Source organism: Branchiostoma belcheri, unplaced genomic scaffold (assembly GCF_001625305.1).
Source record: "Branchiostoma belcheri isolate BF01 breed outbred unplaced genomic scaffold, Haploidv18h27 scaffold52, whole genome shotgun sequence".
Taxonomy (NCBI): Eukaryota; Metazoa; Chordata; class Leptocardii; order Amphioxiformes; family Branchiostomatidae; genus Branchiostoma; species Branchiostoma belcheri.
In genome coordinates, this window is record NW_017804154.1 from 12,664 (window position 1) to 34,118 (window position 21,455).

Below are 21,455 nucleotides of genomic sequence, written 5' to 3' on the forward strand. Positions count from 1 at the left end.
CGCAAATCATGCGCAAATGAAGTTTCAGTGCACAAGGTTGCCACGCAGATGCAGATTCATATACAGATATTTAGTATTATAATATAACAATCAGATGATTTTACCAACAAAAATGTGGTTAGATCTACAAAAACGTTTTCACTAAAGCATTTTGCACTTTTGCAACAGTAATGAGTTATAGCTCCAGAGTGATTAATTCTGTATGAGTTCCTTTTTCTTAAGTTACATAAACCTTTATTCTTAACAAGCTTTAGTTTTTAAAAAATAATTTCCAACATGTAATCACAAGACGTGGTGACGGCACACTCAAGTTTTTTAAACTTATATTAATGCCGCCACCAACACAGGGGACAATACAATGCTCATTTTCACCTGAGCGAAGTGAGGAAAGTCGTGTAAAGTGCCTTAACCAAGGGCACGAGATCGGTGGCATGTCTGGACTCGAACCCGGGACCTCTAGGTTCCGAGTCGAGCACTCTGCCGCTACGCCACACGACCCCACGGCTTTAGTTGCGGTGGTTGTTTTTGCACATTACATTACATTACTGTTGTATATCAAACTTTTTTTCTTTTTAAATAAGTTCTGAAAATCTATTTACTGTGAAGTACGATTGCCGCAAGGTTGGTCAAACATGGTTGAAACAAAGGATTCTTCTATATCAGTAAGGTCGTTAGGAATGGCCGGCGAATAATCCTCTTGAAAGATACGGTGTGCAGATGGTTGCCCTCCTTGTGTACATGTTGAAGTGGCGGTGTCCGAAAGAGGGATGTAGCCGCCGGTGACCGCCATCTTCGGGAGGGCTGTGCTGTTTGGTGTCTGGTCAGGAGTCAGGAAAGGTGCATTTGACGGGGATGCACACGAGATCTGAGAAAAAAAGGCCTCCCAGATAAATCGTATTAAAAGATATTCTACTTGGATGAAGAATTTAGGAATTTATGTAAATATTAGCGTTTAAGAGTTCTTCTCCTCGTCAACTGCACACCTCGACACAAGCAACTAGAGTTCCAATACCTCATGCCTTCGTCAAATAATATTAAACTTAACTACCGTATATTCATATTCTGTACCCCATGGCAGTCTTTTCTTTAATACGCCATTCTAACCTTTTTAGAGACATTACATAGCTTTCAAAAAAGCATGTACACATATGTAATATATAAGGGCGGACATGACACCCATTAGTTTAGTCCTGTCCTTGCCTCAATATACTGGTATGTCAGGGTAGTGACTCTAATCTGGTTCTGATTCTGCTGATAGAGATCCCGATAAGAGTACAGCTTGCGACAATGGTACAATCTGCGATTTCTGTTCAGTATCATATCGTACAGCATTAAAAGCTATCTAGATTTCATGGCAAGCTCAGACTATCTAAAAAAACTATGTCAGTAGCAACCAGCAATATGATTGAATGTTTATTTGGTTCTTTGATACTATAATTACTAAGCCGGCTGACTGGGGCTTCTGCAGCTGTACCTTATAACCTGGAGGTCATGAAAGATTTACACAAAAAAGCCCATCGCATTTCCCCACAAGCCACTAGGGAGTCCAACCTTACACCACACTATTTATGCCCCCAAACCTATTTACAATACAAAAATCCTGACCATTGCTATTCCTGAGCTTGAACTGCTGACAAACTAGCAAACACAAAAGGTCTACAGCAGTGATGTAGGGACCCCCCACGAGGCCCGTTTTCGAACTTGACCTTGGTCTCTACAACGGTAACCTGCCTACCAAAAGTCATGAACAGCCATTTACATATACTTGCGTTATTCTGCGAATAAGCGATAACAACAAAAGGTCCACTGCATTGACGTAGGGACCCCACACGAAGCCCATATTTCCACTTGACCCTGGTAACTTGCCTGCTGAAGATCATGAACATCTAATCATGCCTTTAAGAGTTATGCCGCTAAATCAACGGTCACGTACACTAAAGCAGACCGTTTTATACCCTTCTGACGAAGGCAACGAAGGAAAACAATAAACCTCTAAGGTTCAAGCAGTTTATACAGAACTAGAGTTCCTCGATCTCATAACTTCGCCAAATGATGTTAATCTTTATGACTGACAATTTGTAGATTATTCCCCCTAATTGTGCAAATAGGATCCTCATTTTCATGAATTACATCAATTTATCATATTCTCAACCAAACGACAATCTTATACTAACAAACAATCCCATTCTAGCATTTCCTCATAAAGTATGCATATGAGGTCCTGATTTGAGTACATTATGTTTAATGATGTTCACCTTCACTGAACTTTCAAATACCAAGAGTATGAAATTTCAGGCAGTTATCATTACATAATTTTAAACATTTCTCATCAATTATGCAAATTAGGTCTTCATTTACATAATCAATATCTGCCTGTGTTTCTCTCGTTCTCAATTACCAATGTCACAAGCTTCAATAGTCGTATCATGGAATGCAGCTGATTTATAGAATCTCCCCATAAATTATGCAAATTACATCCACACTTACATAGCTGTCACAAAATCATATCAAGCATCACGTAAGCTACCTACATACCAAAAATGACGAAGATCCGTCAATCGGTTCTTGAGTTATCCTCTTTTGAACATTTTCAAACAGATAGCCCTGCAGTTCCAGAGCAAGCCGCTAGGGCACCCAAACTCACGTCACGTTTTGCCCAGCACAAGAGCTACCTACCATTTAAATTTCGTTACCCTATCTAGATCATGAGATATCAAAACCGAAAGTTCACCTGCAGTACCATAACAAGCCACCAGGGGGTCCAAAATCTAATCATTTCTAGGTCTCATCAAGACCTACCCACCTACCAAATATCAAGTCTATTTAAGCCTTCTCAAGTTATCGTGTTGACAAACAGACACACAAACACGAACGGCTACGAAAACATAACCTTCTTGGCGAAGGTAAAAACGCTACATTATGCAAAAAAGTGAGTATTAGGGCGATAGCTCAAATTATTAGATGACAGAAGCCAGCTCGTGGTCTCACATGATTGAGAGGTCAATTTCCGTTACATGGTCATCACAAAAGAAACGTTGAAACTAGTACCACAAGCACTCGTCCGAAGTCACATGGATTACTGTACGGGCATAATGTCGACCTGTCTGCAATCTCAGCTTAACAAACTGCAAATTATTGAAAACAAAGTAGCTAGACTGGTACTAAATGCCAAGTACAACACTAGCATTGATGATATGCACAGAAGCTTACACTGGTCCACTGTTTAAGAGTGCTTAAGACTGTACACAGAAACACTTTCTATGTTTAACAAGCTTCTAACAACTAAAAACCTGATTCAATCTATAAACGATTACATAAAGTTAATACGTTAATGATACACACCAAGACAACACACGCCCAGCGCAAAGGGCAGGCTTTAAACTGCCAAAACCAAAAGCAACCTCAGCCAAACGAACGTTCCTGTACCGTTGCAACAAATCATATAACACATTTCCACAATACATCAGATTATCTGCCCCAACATCCGGAAGCTATCTATCTGTCACCAAGAGCCAAGACCATGGCATGTTCAGGACAAATAAATACAAAACCCGGTTTTTGTTCTGTTGCAGTACAAAGGTCAGCAACCAGGAGGCCTATATTTGACTTGACATTTGTCTTTCTATGACCTACCAACATACCTAATATCATCACAATTTATTAAGGCGTTCTGATGCATACACAGACATACCGAAAACAATACCTCCATTTTTCATAAATATCTCAATCGTAATCCGTAATCGTAGTCGAGGTCATGCCAGATCGTAAGGGTAGAAAGTCAGAGGCCTCGAAACTGTGCACACATTATTTTGACGGTATAGATGATGCAGTTCTAACAAGGAGAAGTCGTAGACATCGTCCCTCCATGAAATAGCTTGTTATTTTGTAATCTTTTGGTGTATTTTAATAGAGATATTATGAGTCAAACTTTGTTTTTATCAGCAGAATGATAGATGTCTATAGATGTCTATCCTTTAAGAATTTTGTTGTGGCACTTCGTAGTGGAAGGGGTTGCCCAAGCTGTCATGTGCAATCGTTTAGTGTCTTGTTACCATGGTTTGTTTGAGGTCAATGACCTCTCAAGCACCAGATGACCCAGTTCCCTGCTGAATGACCGATTAAAGATAAGATATATTTCCTGCAGAAATGGTCTAGAGGTAAAAATAGATTGGCCTGACCTGCCAGCTGGAGGTATAAACAAAAACACTCTGTGCCAATTTGGGGTCAAACAGACCATCCTATTATGAAATAGGGGTGAAAATGTGAAAATCCTTTTAAATAAGCAATGCAAATCTACGACAACCTGCTAATGCACGCTAAAACGCAAAGACAATCAGCATCTACCCACATACCAAAAATGATCGCCAACCATCCACCGGGTTCTGAGATCATTCAACGCAAACAATCTGACATTGAGATAGCAATTCCGGTTCAAAGCAAACAGCTAGGGGGCCCAAATTTACATCACTAAACCATTGTAACCACAACTACATGCTACCTTAGCATCGCACACACAGACCATAACGTGCCAACAATAGAATAAAAAAATTAAACTGCAGTACCAAGGTCAATCACCAGGTGCTCAAAGTCAACCTACACAATCTCCAAGGCCCCATCCATCAATCTGCCAAATATCATACAGTTCCTTCTCACCGATCTTCAGATATCAGACCAAACATGAAACGGAGTAAAAACAATACCCCCCATTTACATGGAGGGTAACAACGGTTGGGAGTTCATTCCAACCTACTGCACCTCTTTAAGCAAACGTTCTATTGCCGCATTCTAATATGGCTTTGGGGAGTCAGGTAAAATAGATATGGGTTTCAAAGGTTCTATTGAAGATGTTTAGGTACTCATGTAACTGGTTGTGGGCTTACTTTCGTTCAGTTTGCAAATGATGAATTTAGAGAACGGCTTGCACTAATTACCACCATGGATCTAATGGTTCACGTCACCTTAAGAAAACTGACATCTACAGAGCTACCTCTATGGAGGTGATTAGTACAGACCTGCAGCACGAGCAGAATTTTTTTCAAACTCCATGGTGCTAGCTCCGCGCACTAAGAATGCTTATACATTGTTCACCTCACCTTCAAGAAAAATACATATACATGGTTTACGTCACCCAAGAAAAAACACCACACTCTAGAATATATAAGGCTTGGCTAAGATTGGTTTATTTGTATTTGTGAATCTTCTAAATCTAACTCTAAATCTTAAATAAAAGTCTTTTGGTTTTACTACCCCACGCACTGTGAATGATACACATAGTGCCCTTCTTGTTTCTCCAACTGTTTTACTGGCACCATGGAGCTAGCTCTATGCACCATGAATATACTAGTACGTATAGCATAGTTTTGATCGGTTTATTTGTATTTGTAAATCTTGGATGACAGTGTTTTGGTTTTACGGCCCCATGCACTGTGAATGATACACATAGTGCGGCCCTTCTGTTTTATCGAACTGTTTTACTGGATCCATGGAGCTAACTATGCGCACTTTGAATACAAACAAGGTTTACGTCACATTTAAGAAAAAGAAAGTTACATCTATGGATGACCTCTCAAGAGCGTTTTTTTGGCTCCTTACAGTATGAAAGCCCAGTAGAGAGAATAAGTCAGGTGATTCTCATGTATTTTTGACTGTTCATATATATAGGTGTTTTTGAAGGTGATGCGAACCATGTGCGTGTGACAGCCCAAGCGTGTCTCGTGCTCTTCATATGGCTTTTGGGTCTGATACATTCCACTGCAGAGGGGGTTGTTTTCTTTTGCAAAGTTTTGCTACAACAACGACTTTGAAATAACTTCATAACCGCACTTAACGTCACGACGTTGCTCTTACGTTGTGGAAAATAGATAATCATGATGTGACAATCTCTGTCCTTATCTGTATAGTCGAAGAATGATGCTGTTCCGGACTACACTTTTCCACTAGTACCCCTCCAAACAAATGTCATTTTCTCATTTCTTGCACGATTGATTATTGTAAAATATATATCAGGTATGGGACTTCTTTAACACAGAGCGTATTTCAGAAATGAACTAGAGTACATTGGTGGTTGGTGAGAAATTGAATAGTTACCTGTGTGAGTGCAAGGCTGTTGCTGCGTGTACTCCGTGTTTGGTAGCTGGAAAGGCGTGAGCATCTCATACTTTGGTGTCTCAGGGTCCGCGACATCTGCCAACGTTCCCATCGCTTCTGAAACTCGCCTTTTACCTAGTAAAATGCACGAAAAAATTTTGTTCACAGATACAGGTATAGAACACACAAACACGATTAGTTCGTGACTACCCTGTTGTGAATACCTCTCTTAATCTTGTGGGACGGTACACAGGGTGCCCTTTAACTGCAAATGCTTGCTATTCGTAAGTTTGAGAAAACAGAAAGCGAATCGCTAGAATATTCTAGACTTTGATTGGACAATAAATTTGTAATTGTATGTACTTTATCTAGCCCGACTCAGCTTGTGTTGCAGCAGAAAAACTGGCTATGCTCGGTGAACTAGGTTAAAAAAGACAGGAAACAATCATTATCCAAACAAAGGGTTAGGCTTCGGCGCATTGCGTACGAGTTTCAGACTTTTTAAACTCTGGCTTTCCTTTCTTACCGGTATGTGCTTTTTTTCGCTAACCAAATCTATGCCGGCACTAACACTGGCGCGGGAAGCTCTTTTAAGGTTGACATTGCCCTTCCCCAGGAACCATGAAATCATCATTTTCTTGTCTGCATCATCACACATCCTGCAAGTGCAGCTGACATTCAATCGGCAGCGCTCGCCTCTCGCTGACTTCGCCTATTCAGAGCTTCCTATTCAACCTCCCTATTAATGCGACCGGCAAAATGTCATCAACCCCTACTAAATTTACCTAATGTCATTATAACGCAGCTGTCATTTCACATGGAGAGGCAAATCCAGAATCAGGGCATAAAGAAGACATATGGATATTTACATGTATAGTAAATATTATTTGACGAATTTTAGATGTATGTAAAAGAAGTATTACAGTTAGCCAAAGGGTATAAACTTGACGAAAACAAGTTGAAATGCTGCTGTGACCATGGTGACCGTTAACTGAGGGTTATCACGGAAATTTCGCAGTTCGAGCGTACTTGTAAAACGACTATGAACTGTTGAGTGATTAGGTTTATAGCGCACTGATACTTATGTCTTTTTGGTTAGGCCAAAGCAAGCAATTTTTATGGATGACATCAGTGCGCCCATTCACTTTCGCCTGATTTAGAAAAAAAAAAACAATAATTTTTTTTTGCCTTCTGACAGTGGTTAACATGCCAAAAATGGGTACAATCGTATGTCTTGCCATTCTGGAACAAGGAGGGCAGATATATATGAAGAGACAGAACAAGACAGGGCTCTGATTTATTGTTTTATCTTTTACTTTGATGCTGTGATGTATTTCATTCCTGTTATATGTTTCTACTGAATCAAAACAATTTGCACAATGATTGAAAGTTTATATTTTTCATATGTTTATAAGTTTTATTTAGTGACAAATGGATGTTGACAGTAATAAGCTTAGCACAATATAGGTATCACGTCTTGTTTAACAAGGTTTATTACGTCCATATTTGAAAAATGTAGGAATCTTGTTTCTTTTTTGGCTCGCCTTGTTTTTTTTTGGATTTCGTCCTACATGTATAATATTTGGGGTCTGCGGAGGATGTCATCCATAATGCCCCCGTCACATTGTCGACGAGCCTCGGCCGTATTTGTCAATCGCCGAAAGATCGGCCGATTTTGAGATCGACCGACGATCGCGCGTATTTTTGGCTAGAAAATCGTCGCTGTCACATTGTGCGAGGCTCGGGCGATCGCTTAGCAATACATCTATGATAATGAAGTCCCTATGACATGGTACGCAGATGAAGGAAGGCCAGTGTATCCACCAAAAATGAATAGTTTGACCAATTTTTATGTTTGACCTGTCGTTATATTTTTTTAAGCAAAGTACTGGAGCGGACTGGCAGAATAAAATATAAATACAAACATGAATTCTGTAAAGGATCCAACTCAAATACTACCACAAGAGCCACAAATTTACACTACCGTCTGGTTAACACAACGACCACCTTTTTAACCAGACAGGAGTCGGCCGAAGCTCGCTCGACACACGGGCGTACGTCGCCCGAGTTACGGTCGACGATCTATCGATGCTCGCACGATCTCTAGACCATTCAACCAAAACGTACAAGACATAATGATTATCATTATATCAAAATCTTTTTATACACGCGTTCCTGAACAATGCTAAAACTTTACCTGTATACTTCTGTCTAAAATAGTATGTATGAATATTCCGGTAAACAAGTTAGCCATTCAATGCCAACAAAGTAGACAGAGGTAAAAAGACCCATGCAATATAAACTTCAACTAGTAAGTAATATCTATCACATGACGTTCTTGTGGGCACCCTAAGAAAAAAGTCAATCTCATTCCAGAATGAACAAGTGTAAACGTCAATTTATTATACAATCATCTGAAATAAGGCCACACACCTCCTAAAGGGACAAGAGTAAAGGATTTCATGTGCGTTCAATAAGTTGAGGTCAAAATCTAGACATTTGGCCTTATAGTTAAAGCCTCGTCATCTTTTTAAAGTGGTTTTGTTTATTAACGAATGTTGATTTAACAAAAGGACGATTTTGTCTATTTTTATCCTTTCTCGTAAACATAACTTTAACAATCAATGGGACGTTGCTCCTGCAAACTTTACACAGTATACTGTCAATGTAATCTCAAATAAATGTCACAGGTGCTGAATAAATAATAACTTCACAGGAGCTCGGCCGAGGCTCGTAGAACCTTCGTCCGACACTGGGCACGAAGCTCGCTCGAAGCACGCACGATTTTAAAAACTTTGCGTAAGTCGGGCGAAGTACGGAAGAGGGTCGCCCGAATATTTCGCGAGGGTCGACCGTAGTCAGCGACCGTCGCCCGATTTTCAAAGACGAAATACGGCCGAGACTCGTGGGATGTACGTCCGAATATTGGTCGACTCTCGGCCGCACAGGGGCGAGCTACGGGCGAGCTACGCGCGAGCTGGAAACGAGCTCTGCGATCTCAAAAATCGCCGGCGACTAGTCGCTGATGTTAAGAACACGTTTCGCGTGTCAGCGAGCTTCGGCCGACTCCAAAAAATCGCCGGCGATCCCGAAAATTCGCGCGATGCTCGACGAAACATCGGGCGTACTACGGCCGTAAATGTCGTTTAGAGCTCGCCGACTAGTCGGCCGATCGATTTACGCGCGATGTGACGGCCCCATAAAGGGATAAGATATACAAATCTCCACACCGAACTCTCTGACATCATTCAGAATCATTGTTGTTAACCTCGGTTATTACCTCCATGAAAAATGGAGGTATTGTCCTTGATCTGTGTGTGTGTGTTTGTGTGTGCGTGTGTGTGTGTGTGTGTGTGTGTGTATGTGTATGTCTCTCTCTGTGTGTGCGCACCCGTGTGTAGCACTGTGTGTGATTTCGCACATTTGCAGTCGTCATAACTTCAGAACGCTTTTACGGATTGTGATGTTATTTGGTATAATGGTAGGTCATAGGAGACAAAGGTCAAGGCCAAATATGGGCCACCTGGTGACTGACCATGGTAGTGCAGCAGAACCTCCGGTATTTGTATCTTTTGTCCTGAACATGACACGGTCTTGACATTCTGGTGACAGATAGCTTTTCCTGTCAGGAATAAGTGGTGTGGGTTTTGTCCCCCTAACAATTTCTTCTGGAACTGCAGGGGGGTTTCTGGCGAAATGTTTTAAAGTGGATAAGTCCATGACGTAAGCTGCATAATTATGGAGGACATTCTGCAATATCAGTGTTTTATATAATAGCAAATTCATACATGTCATGTATGTAATCTATGGAAGGTGGAAGTGTGGGAAGATCGAGAGCAACGTGCGCACCGACGACACGCTGCCACTACTACCAAGCAGGCCCCATGAACAATGAACTGTAATTTTGGACTTTGGAGATTGTAAGATGACCTTAGGCTCAAATCTGATTTGTCTTGTAACTAGGAATGAGCCATCCTCTTTTGTTTTGCGCAGTTGGTCATAATTTTTTTAGACTGACTGACAGAACAGATTCATGGTGATGGCCACCTGAAAATAGCAATTTTTAAAAATAGAATATATTGAAATGGCCCCTAGGTAGTAACATGCAAAAATGCAACACACTGCATGTTACTAGCTAGGGGACATGGAAATCGCTATCATTTAGCATGGACATGATATACCAGGAAACGTACATTGGGGAAACAGAGAGGTCTCTAAAAGCCAGGTTTCAAGAACATACACAGCCTAGCTCTGCCAGTTCAGAGGTGTCTCAACACATTCACAAAGAGTCACCCGTACATTTTGTTTCACTTGACAATGTAAGGATTTTAGACACTGAACAAGACTATTTCTTGAGAGGGGTGAAGGAAGCCATTTACATCAGGGCCCATCACCCTACATTGAACCGCAAGGGTGGCCGACATCGTCTACCAGATACCTTTGACCCAGAGTTGACGTCACACTTCAAAGAAGCCACGTGACAACCTTCACTGGGTCAGTCTACTGAGGAAGACCAGAGTGACTGGTCGAAAGCTCTAGGTGAGAGAATTTTTTTGTGTTTGGACTAAAAGTTTTAACTTTAAACATGATATACTATTGTTTATATGCAAGCAATAGACTAACTTTCAGGTTTCATACGTAACAAGAGTTCAACTACCTCATTCCTTCGCAAAATAATGTTTACCGTTAAAACTGACTAATTATGCATTTTTCATGGCTATTGTGCATTTACATGAATTACATCAGTTGATCATATTCTCATCTCAATAACATGATTATCTTAAATCAAGAAATAAGGCTATTCTAGCATTTACTCATGAATTATGCAAACGAGGTCCTGATCTAAATAAAATATGTTTAGTAATGTTCATCTTTACTTAACTTCCAATTATGACAAGTATTAAATTCCCGCTGGTTGTAGCAATTTTACATTAATTATACAGATTAGGTCTTCATTTGCATAACTAATATCTGCCAATGTTCCTGTCGTTTTCAATTACGTATGTCACAAATATTACATAGCCGTAATATCGAACACAAGAGATTAATAGAATTCCTCATTCATTATACAAATTAGATCCCGATTTGAATAATTGTAATTAAATTATATCAAACATCTTCAAGGCTAACTACATACCAAAAATCACGACGAACCGTCAACCGTTTTTTTAGTTGTCCTCTCTTGATTTTTAAACAAACCGTCTTGCATTTAGGTTACAAAAGATAGTAATTTCACACGCAAAATATTGTAATTTGAGTTTTGAAAACATGAATTATGGTAATTACGACCTTTGTCTCATAATAATGAGACAAAAACATATACAGGAGGTATGAGATCTCCGCATTCTTGTTGGTCATATTTTCATTCCTGATTTTTTTGGGTAGATTATTATTGTTCCTGTTGTGAAAAACAAGTCTGGTAATACCCCCAGTACCAATTATTACAAACCAATCGCGATCACAATGTCTAAACTTCTAGAGGCGGTTCTGCTTAACGACCTAAACATGGGGCAGGTATGCTTTTTATTGGTGGCAGCTTTATCAGGGGCAGAGACATTTTTTACAGTATATGGCGATCAATATTAAAGAATTCAGATATTTCGACGAATGCATTCCCTAGGGAATTGGTTCTGAGGTAGTCTCTGGCCATGTGGTCTTCGAATCGAGCAGGAAAGGCCTTTGTTGCTTTTTTTACATGTGAAAAGCACGATTTCGGGCAAATTTTACCTTTTGGCACAAAGATTTACTGTCTGTCTTGACGAAATAAAAACTAAGCTTTAACTTCCAACACTAACTACAAAGAATTGGGACTTACCCCAAATTTTCGGTTGACTCCATAAACTTTGTTCACGGAATGGACCCGTCTACTCTGGAAAGTGACGTCAGACACACGTGACCGTAGTAGCGGGTTTCTGACGTCACTTTCCAGAGTAGACGGGTCCATTCCGTGAACAAGGTTTATGGAATCAACTTCTTTGTAGTAAGTGTTGGAAGATAAAGCTTGGTCTTTATTTCACAATGAGTTGTACCAACACAGATGAACTTTCATGCTAAATTACTGTCTTTGTCTCTGTCTTGCCTCAAATATATTTATTTTCTTCCAAGATATAGAACATTTTTCTTGGTAATAAGAAAGAACTATTAAATGAAGGAGTTAAACTAGTATGCACGACGAAAGTTCAAGCTATGAGAAGCTTTCAGCTGGCATCCGCCATCTTTCATCAGTTCATAAATAAGAGGGATCACGTGGCCTAGGTGTGTAGGTCACCCGGGTCACGTGACTGGACGAGGGAGTTGTAGATCGATGGGAGCCTGTGGCGTCCTTGGTCACGGTTGAGGGGCGGGTGTCTTTCCGCGTCCCGTAACAGAGCATCTTTCAACAGGCCCTCAAACACTTTCCCTGTACAAAGCCAGAAAGGCCGTGGCTGTCCACGTTGACTGGACAGTCTTCAACTGGGGGCGAGTCTGTGAGGGTGTTCTGTGATATGATTGATGTGTTGAATGGACTGTGAAAACACTAGAAGAAATGTTGAGAATAGAAAAGCGAGAAGGTAAGAAGATCTGATTTATTTGAATTATTTGACCATCAGTCAAATAATTAGACAAAGGGTACATGAGATGATAATAAAAGAGATTACATGTGTATGTTTTGCGATTTGATTGACGTGTTCTTTCTATTTCTATGTAGTACTGGTCAAAACCCCTCACTGGGGCATCACGACCAGGGTGCTGGGTGCACGGCAAAGTGCGGTGGGGTGATTCTGCTGAAAAGAACAAAATGAAAACAAAAAAAGTGCAAAAACCGAAATTGTGCTTATTCTCTAATTATGCTGGGGTCACAATTCCCATACGGGGCCCGGCCGGGCAGCTTTTGGGAACGAAAACTACGATACAGAAGACAACAAAACATCGAAAAGATCTTAATAATAATCATGGGCTCTATTTCTCTATATTCTTGATATTAAAGAATAGTTAATTTTTCGTTCGTTCAAATAGCCCGGCCGGGCCCCGGTTTTGAAATGTGATCTAAGCATTACATGGCCGCACTTGAAGTCCTGATTACATCTGGTGGCAGGGATGGCCCATGTACAGGGCCAGCCCAGCCCTATCTACTGTTGTCGCTGTGACTATGTGTGATGGTTGTGTAGTTTTTTGTCATTCTTTAACTTTGCTACAACAATGCTACTTTCGATGTTGTTGATCTTCTTGAGTGAAATACACGGTTTCGATGCAATGCTTGACTTTTGTCCGCTGATCCCGTATCATGTACCTGGATCATATCTGCGTGAAAGGAAAAATATTTTATATAAGCGTGCAGAATATCATATACTAATAGTAAACACTGTAGCATAAAGTCAACCTTGCCAACTTAGGGCTCCATATACTGGGTGAAATTGGGTCGTATTGTTATTTTTGTATACCTGAATCCAATGATAACCTACACCGGTCTATGTACAAGGTTTATGCATATATATATATACATGTTCGTGTATATAAATTTTCATAAGCACTATTGATTGTTATTAGCACCTACTGTATGAAGTAGAAAGGAAATAATGGCAATGTGTTTTGGTATAATCGATAATTCTCAAAGTGGTGCAGGTAAAATTAGTCTGGTAAGTTTTCAATGTTGCCTGAGTTTGATGTTTGGCATGACAAATGTTTTTCAGTCACGTCAGAGGCCACCATGCATATGTCTTGGTTAATTTGTCTTGGTTAACAACAATTCAGTAACAAAATGAACAATATATTAAGACCTAACCAAAATCAGACAACAGAAAGCAAGACGAATCGAGGAAGCCACACATCTTGGTAAACACACAAGGAACAATAATCCTGTAAGATTGTATCCTGTTATTAACAAGGCTGGAGAAGAAAACAGACGGAACTGTAGCGATATTAAAGTCAAGCCAGGAAACACCCCTCTCTTACTACATGTATTAGACTAGTCCAAGTGGTCTCAAGTAACTGGTGACCCTACCACGCTCTCTTTCTGCCGGGACCCCAGATTGAGCAGACGCCTTTTGTACCTCAGAGTTACTAACCCTCCTGAATAAAGACCATCCAATGGTATCGACCCGCCTCGTTCCAAGTTCAAGATCAAGAACATAACATGGTGTCAGGACAGTCAAACCACAGCCCACAACTCGTGAAGAAGGAGGAAAAGTAGAGGTAAAGTCCAGTGGAAAAGGCAGAAAAACACGAGGTAGGAAAATTCCTATACTCCCACAAGGGACTTGAGTCTAGACTGCCAGATCGCATCTGGAATACGTCTCAGCCAAGCCAGTGGCAGGGCAGAGGGTAAAAGCCACAGGTCAAATTCTGACAGTTTGAATAGTCTCAAACCCCCTGAAGTAAACAAGAACCACACAATGGAGTACACAGGCAAGCCACCACAGATAAACTGGGACAGTGCCAACTTAGATGAAGAGTGGAAACGGTTCAAGCAGCATGTTGAGCTAATGTTTACTGGTCCGTTAAGTGAAAAAACAGATGCAGAGAAAGCCAGTTTCCTGCAGATCTGGATCAACGAACAGGGTCGAGATATCCTGAACACTTTCCAGTTTGCCGCAGGTACGGACAAGGGCAAACCAAAGACCTACTATGACGCGTTCGAAGCATATGTCAAACCGAAATCGAATAAGGTGTTAGCGCGTTTCAAGTTCCACAATAGAACGCAGGGTCCACAAGAGCCGGTGGAACAGTTTGTGACAGATTTGAAACTGTTGGCCAGGGACTGCGCCTTCAAAGACACAGATGAGATGATCGTGGACCGATTAGTGTTCGGTACCAACTCAGACGCAGTTCGGGTGAAACTGATAAATAAGGGATCAGAGCTGACGTTAGCAAACGCCCTGGATATCGCCAGGAGCTTCGAGTCCAGCCAATCCACATTGAAATCGATCACCCAGTCCGCGGCAACAGTACACGGAGTGCAGACCCAACATAAGACCAGAGACGTCCGTAGCTACAAGAAAGCCAGAGCGTCAGGTGGCAGTGGGGGCATCCCAAAGTACACTAGTACTAGGCCTACAAACACGTGTGGCAGATGCGGCAGAAAGCATCAAAAGGGCGACAGATGCGCTGCTGTCGGGCAGACCTGTCGCAAGTGTTCCCGTCCCAATCACTTCGCATCAGTGTGCAGGACGAAGAATGTCCAGGAAGTGAGGACGGTAGAAGAGGATCTCCATGCCTTCCACATAGAAACCGTGTGCAGAAAACATGAAGAAGGAGACCAGGCATTTGTAGAACTACATATCGCCGGGAGGAATGACATCCTCAGATGCAAATTAGACACTGGGGCACAAGTCAATGTCCTGCCGGAGAAAGAGTGGAAAAAGCTGAAGGGCAGAAACCAAACGCTTAAACCAACCAAAACAAGACTGTACGGCTATGGCAATACGCAGATAGAAGTGCTAGGAGAGTGCTCACTTCCTTGCAAGCACAGAGGGAGGTCACAGAACCTCAGCTTCTTTGTCGTGAAAGCCAATTCAACCCCCGTGCTGAGTTTGAGCGCATGCCTGTCACTCAAGTTAATACAGCTTGTACTGGCAGTTGACGCTATCCAGACAGCGGAGGAGATCAAGAAGGAGTACAAGGACGTATTCGAGGGGATCGGACAGTTCCCTGGCAAGCACCGAATACGAGTAGATCCAGACGTACAACCAGTAGTACACGCTCCGCGGAAGATTCCTGTGTCGCTGCGAGACCCACTGAAGAAAGAGCTCGACAGAATGGAGGCCCTGGGAGTCATCCAGAAAGTAGATGAGCCTACGGATTGGGTAAACTCGTTAGTAGTGGTGGAAAAACCACGAACAGGAAAACTCAGAATCTGTTTAGATCCAAGAGATCTAAACAAAGCGATCAAACGGGAGCATTACCAGTTGCCTACCTTAGAAGACGTCGCAATACGGCTAGCCGGGTCCAAGTACTTCTCAGTTGTAGACGCGAGATCCGGATACTGGCAAATTTGCTTGGACGAAGAGAGCTCCAAATTGACGACATTCAACACCGCATTCGGCAGATATCGCTTCACTCGCCTTCCGTTCGGAGTCCACTCCGCCCAAGAAGTGTTCCAAAAGCAGATGGACAACATCTTCCAAGGGCTAGACGGAGTAGAGGTCATCGTGGATGACATCCTGGTGCATGGACCCACCTTGGAGGAACACAACACTCGCCCAAGAAACATGTTCCAGCGAGCGAGAGAGAACAGAGTGAAGCTGAATGAAGACAAGTGCATCTTGGCATCGCCGGAGGTGGGGTACTTCGGTCACACCCTCACAAAGGATGGGCTGAAACCTGATCCCAAGAAGATAGAAGCAATCACCGGGATGAAACCGCCGGCAAACAAAGCAGAGGTAATGACCATGCTGGGTATGGTGAAGTACCTAGCTAAGTTCACGCCAAACTTGTCGGAGGTCACCGCACCAATACGGGAGCTCCTCCGAGACGACGTAGAGTTTGTCTGGGACGACAAACGGGAACGAGCCTTCTCCGACACAAAGAAAGTGGTCGCAGAAGCATCTACCCTGTCCTACTATGACCCAAGCAGAGAGGTAATCCTGCAAGTTGACGCCTCCAAACACGGACTAGGAGCAGTCCTGTTGCAAGACAACAAGCCAGTCGCGTATGCATCAAAATCGCTCAACGCAACCGAAGTCAACTATGCCCAGATCGAGAAGGAGCTGTACGCCATTGTGTTCGGGTGTGAGAGATTCCACCAATACATCTATGGCCGCAAAGTAACAGTTGAGTCAGACCATAAGCCGTTGGAAGCGATCACCAGGAAGCCGCTGAGCTCGGCACCAGCCAGGCTGCAGCGAATGCTGTTAAGGCTGCAGAAGTACGACCTGGCAGTACAGCACCGACCCGGCAAGGAGATACCGGTAGCTGACGCCCTGAGCAGGCTATACCTGGAGGAGACTGACAATATGTCAGAAACGTTCGAGGCACAAGTACACATGGTAACAAGCAACCTACCTGTGTCCTCACAGAGGATGGAAGAGGTCCGCCAAGAAACAGGAAGAGACCCCCAGCTGATCATCCTCATGGACACCATCCGAGAAGGATGGCCGGACACAAAACAACAGTGTGACACCCGAGTGACAGAATACTGGAATCACAGGGACGAGCTAACCATTGAGAAAGGTGTCATCTTCAAGGGACAAAAGATCGTGATCCCGAAGGCCATGAGAAGAGAAATGCTGGACATCTTGCACGAAGGCCACCTTGGGCAAGAGAAAACGAAGGGAAGAGCCAGAGATATCCTCTTCTGGCCTGGCATGAATGGTCAGATTGACGAAAAAGTCCAGAAATGTGTGACATGTCAAGAGAACCGTGCGTCCAATGCGAAGGAGCCCTTGATGCCACACCCAACACCACAGAGGCCGTGGCAGAAAGTGGCCACAGATCTGTTCCACTGGGACGGGAAGGACTATGTGCTGGTGGTAGATTACTATAGCAAATACGTCGAGCTCCACAAGCTCGAGCACACCCGGTCCACCGACGTCATCACCAAGCTCAAGAAAACTTTTGCGACACACTGGATACCAGAAGAGGTCATCAGCGACAATGGACCTCAGTACGCGAGCGAAGAGTTCAGGAAGTTCGCGCAAGCATGGTCATTCAAGCACACTACGTCGAGCCCGCGCTATCCGCAGTCAAACGGATTGGCCGAAAGAACAGTGCAGACCATGAAGCACCTGTTAGAGAAGACGCGAGCAGATAACAAGGAACCGTTCCTCGCGCTGCTGGAGTATCGAAATACTCCAGTAAACAATGCTCTGCCGTCGCCGGCACAACTCCTGATGGGCCGAAGACTGCGTACGCGCTTGCCGACGACCAACGAGCAACTGATGCCGCAGTCAGTCAATCACAAAGATGTGCGGCAGCAGCTACAAGACAAACAACAACGTCAGAAGACCTGGTATGACAGGAATGCCAGAAGTCTTCCTACGCTGACACCAGGCAACGCCGTCCGAATGCAACAGACAAACGGCAAGTGGACGCCCGCCACCGTAGTCAGCAAATGCGACCAACCGAGGTCGTACATCATCCAGACGCCTGAAGGTGCACAATACAGGCGCAACAACAAGCATCTCCTGAAGACGAACGCCTACCCCCGCAGCGGTAGCCCAACACCAGCGTCAGGAGACAACACTCCAGCCATGACGGTGACATCCAACGCACCGGCAGAGACTACACCGCCCGTGACAACTACACCAGTGGTGACAGCACCGCCCACTGCAGCCTACGTCACGAGATCGGGACGCACCGTCAACCCTCCAACAAAGCTGGATTTGTGATTAATGCAATGGACAATGAACACGGACAATGAGCACGGACAATGAACTGCTAGTTTAAAGAGTAAAGTAGCGTTAATGCATGCACCTTTTAACTAAGTAGCGTTAATGCATGCACCTTTTAACTAACTTTTTTTTTCTAAAGAAAGGGGGATGTAGCGATATTAAAGTCAAGCCAGGAAACACCCCTCTCTTACTACATGTATTAGACTAGTCCAAGTGGTCTCAAGTAACTGGTGACCCTACCACGCTCTCTTTCTGCCGGGACCCCAGATTGAGCAGACGCCTTTTGTACCTCAGAGTTACTAACCCTCCTGAATAAAGACCATCCAATGGTATCGACCCGCCTCGTTCCAAGTTCAAGATCAAGAACATAACAGGAACAAAAATTCGGAGGTCTCATACCACCATGAAATATGTAGAGTATAGGTAAATGTTTTTGTGGGATTTGTGTCATTGATTATGGAAATTAGGTCGTAATCATCATAATCTAGTTTAATCTATGGTTTTCTAAAACTCAAATTACAATATCTTGCCTGTGAAATTCCTTTCCTTTAGCAATATTTGAATTCAACACGTGCTCATTAATTACGCAAATGGCCTCTATATGAATATATGCATAATAATGTTAACCTGTAAGTACACATGTACTTAACTTTACTTACACAAGGCGTTATGCTGGCTACAAATAGACAGACAGATAGACATACAGACAGACACACAGACAGACTGACAGACACCACAAAAACAATACCTCCATTTTTCATGGAGGTAATAAATCACAAAATTCAAGGATCAAGAACGGTTAAGTCTGAGAATCGGGCATTAAAATCTACACAATATGGCAGTACTAACAGGAGAATATAAAATCTAAGTTTTTCATTACTTAGTATAGCCTGGCATCGAATGCTCCCCGGTCCCCGTTGGGCTACTGTGCACGGGGATACCTCTACGGTGCTGGAAATACTGTCCACCCGCCCTGTTCCATTAGTGCTTGTCAGACTATGTATTTTACGGGTCATTTTAGGACAGCAATAACTAGAAAGGCGAGCTGGAAAATCTAACATGTCAAGGGATGCCTATGCTTAGTATGGCTGGGACCTGTAAAATCTCTTTCTTGTTTGATAGCATGGATAACTTCAGGTATAATTTCTAGCTGAAAGATAGGGTCTTTTAGCTAATGAAACCAATTGAGGGACTATCCAAAATATTGGAAGGTGTTCCAAAGGTTTGAGACTAAGAAGGTGAAAGTCATTATCTTGTAAACAATTATATAACGACGTTGGTTGAACACAATGAGCCGTGCGTTTGCTAGCATAGATGACATTGTATAACTTAATATTTTTCGATATAAGCTAAAGAAAATAGTAGTAGAATAAGAAACATATAGGAAAGTACACAAACATGTCAGGATATAGATATTTCGGCACGTTTTAAAGGTACCTTCTGCTGTCATAAAAAGGCAAATAGCTACATGGACAAATCAATACAAAACAGCCCAGAAGTAATTGTCCTAAAACACATTAGTCTAACAGTTCTTACAGAGTAGAGTAGATTTCAACATTTGTGTGCACACATTCAACCTCCCCAACAAAGTAGCGTCATACTCACCTAGTTTTCTCAGCTGAGTCGGTAGAAGGTTTTCTTCAAGGTTTACGCAAAGCCAACGGAATGGTTCTCTTTTCAAGAACTCGATCGCCACAAAAGACAACGTTTGAGCCGCGTTCAGGGCTATTAATCTCCTTGGTTCAGGGTAGATTTTACAAAACAAACTGGATTTCAACAAACCAGTTTGTTCTCTCAGAAATCATGATGTTGGCTTGTAGATAGGAGAACTCTTTCAACACGTCTGGTCCCAGAAACAACATACAACTGATGGCTGTAGTTCTGTGTGCCTTAAACAAAGAAGGGTGGAAGTCCGCCCTCTTATTTTTACTGTGGCTCTGCCTTTTGTCATAATTGGCTACCAAAGGGGCCACTCGTATGACGGCCAACGGTGACTGGTGACTAATATAAGTGCCTTGCCCCCAAAGGAATCTGATTGGAGTTTAGTCAGTCCCACCATTTGGTAGTTAACTTCTACCCAGGCCAACAGGTGCCAAATTAATCGTTTGTCATCACCCCCCCCCAACAAAGCACACAGCCTGTCTGATTTGTATGGGGTTAAAGACCTGCTTTAATGCTGAGGTCCCAATTCCAACTCAGGGCCTTGCCGGGCAGTCTTATGCAACGAAAAGTTTAAGATGATAGCAAAACACACACACACACACACACACACACACACACACACAAAATCATAGTCCTATTTGTGTCCAATTTTTATATGAATCGTTTATTTTTCGTCCACGCAAACAGCCCGAGCGGGCCCCGGCTTGGTAACCTCGGTGTAAGTAAAGGTCAAGGGCCGCTAGATCGGGAATTAACTCTATAAGGTGGTTCGCGCGTGGGTTTATTCAGAGAAGATAACTAGAAATAGAATGTTAGACACCATGCCTCCTGTTCATGTATCACATTTCCTATCTCTGTCACATACACATACGTAAATAAGCAATAGAGAGATGGAACCTTTGATTGGACTGAAACTTTGATTGAACAAAATGTTGGCACATGGTTTTATACATGTACCATCCTTCAATTCAATACATTGTTTCTCTGTCAGTTTGCAATTATCTCTTGGACCGACCATGCAATAAAGATCTTTCATTCATCTCCAGGTAGATCATACAGTGGTATGACATTATACAATCGGCCAAGTTTCCATTTAAAGCCGAAGCCTAAAGTTCTGCTTGGAGAGTAGTTCCGCACCTCCTCCACCCATCCAGTAAATTTTAACATCTATTTTACTTAGAAGCAATGTAATGGAGATTACTGGCTGTACCACATACAATGATAATCATCCAATCATCACCCAGGCAATTACACTGTCTTGTTTTAAATCTTAAAGCAAATTATTGGGTTCTACAAGGGTTTAGGGTCACATTTTTGTTAATGACGCCCCTTATGCTTTTGATCGCGTCAATTATTGGTCATTGTTTAGAAAACCGTTTGACAGAAATATTCCGCTGT

At 42.5% G+C, this 21,455-nt stretch overlaps 1 protein-coding gene across 1 annotated transcript in view; it reads right to left on the reverse strand.

Moving 5' to 3' along the window:
- Positions 1-576: 576 nt before the first annotated feature.
- Positions 577-21,455, reverse strand: part of LOC109480638 (secretin receptor-like) — a 43,489-nt gene continuing 22,610 nt past the window's right edge. The window contains exons 13-14 of the mRNA XM_019782870.1: positions 6,088-6,222; positions 577-865 (exon numbers count right to left, since the gene is read on the reverse strand). Of these exons, the coding sequence (XP_019638429.1) occupies positions 596-865; positions 6,088-6,222 (405 nt within the window). The 3' untranslated portion in view covers positions 577-595. The remainder of the gene's footprint in view (positions 866-6,087; positions 6,223-21,455) is intronic.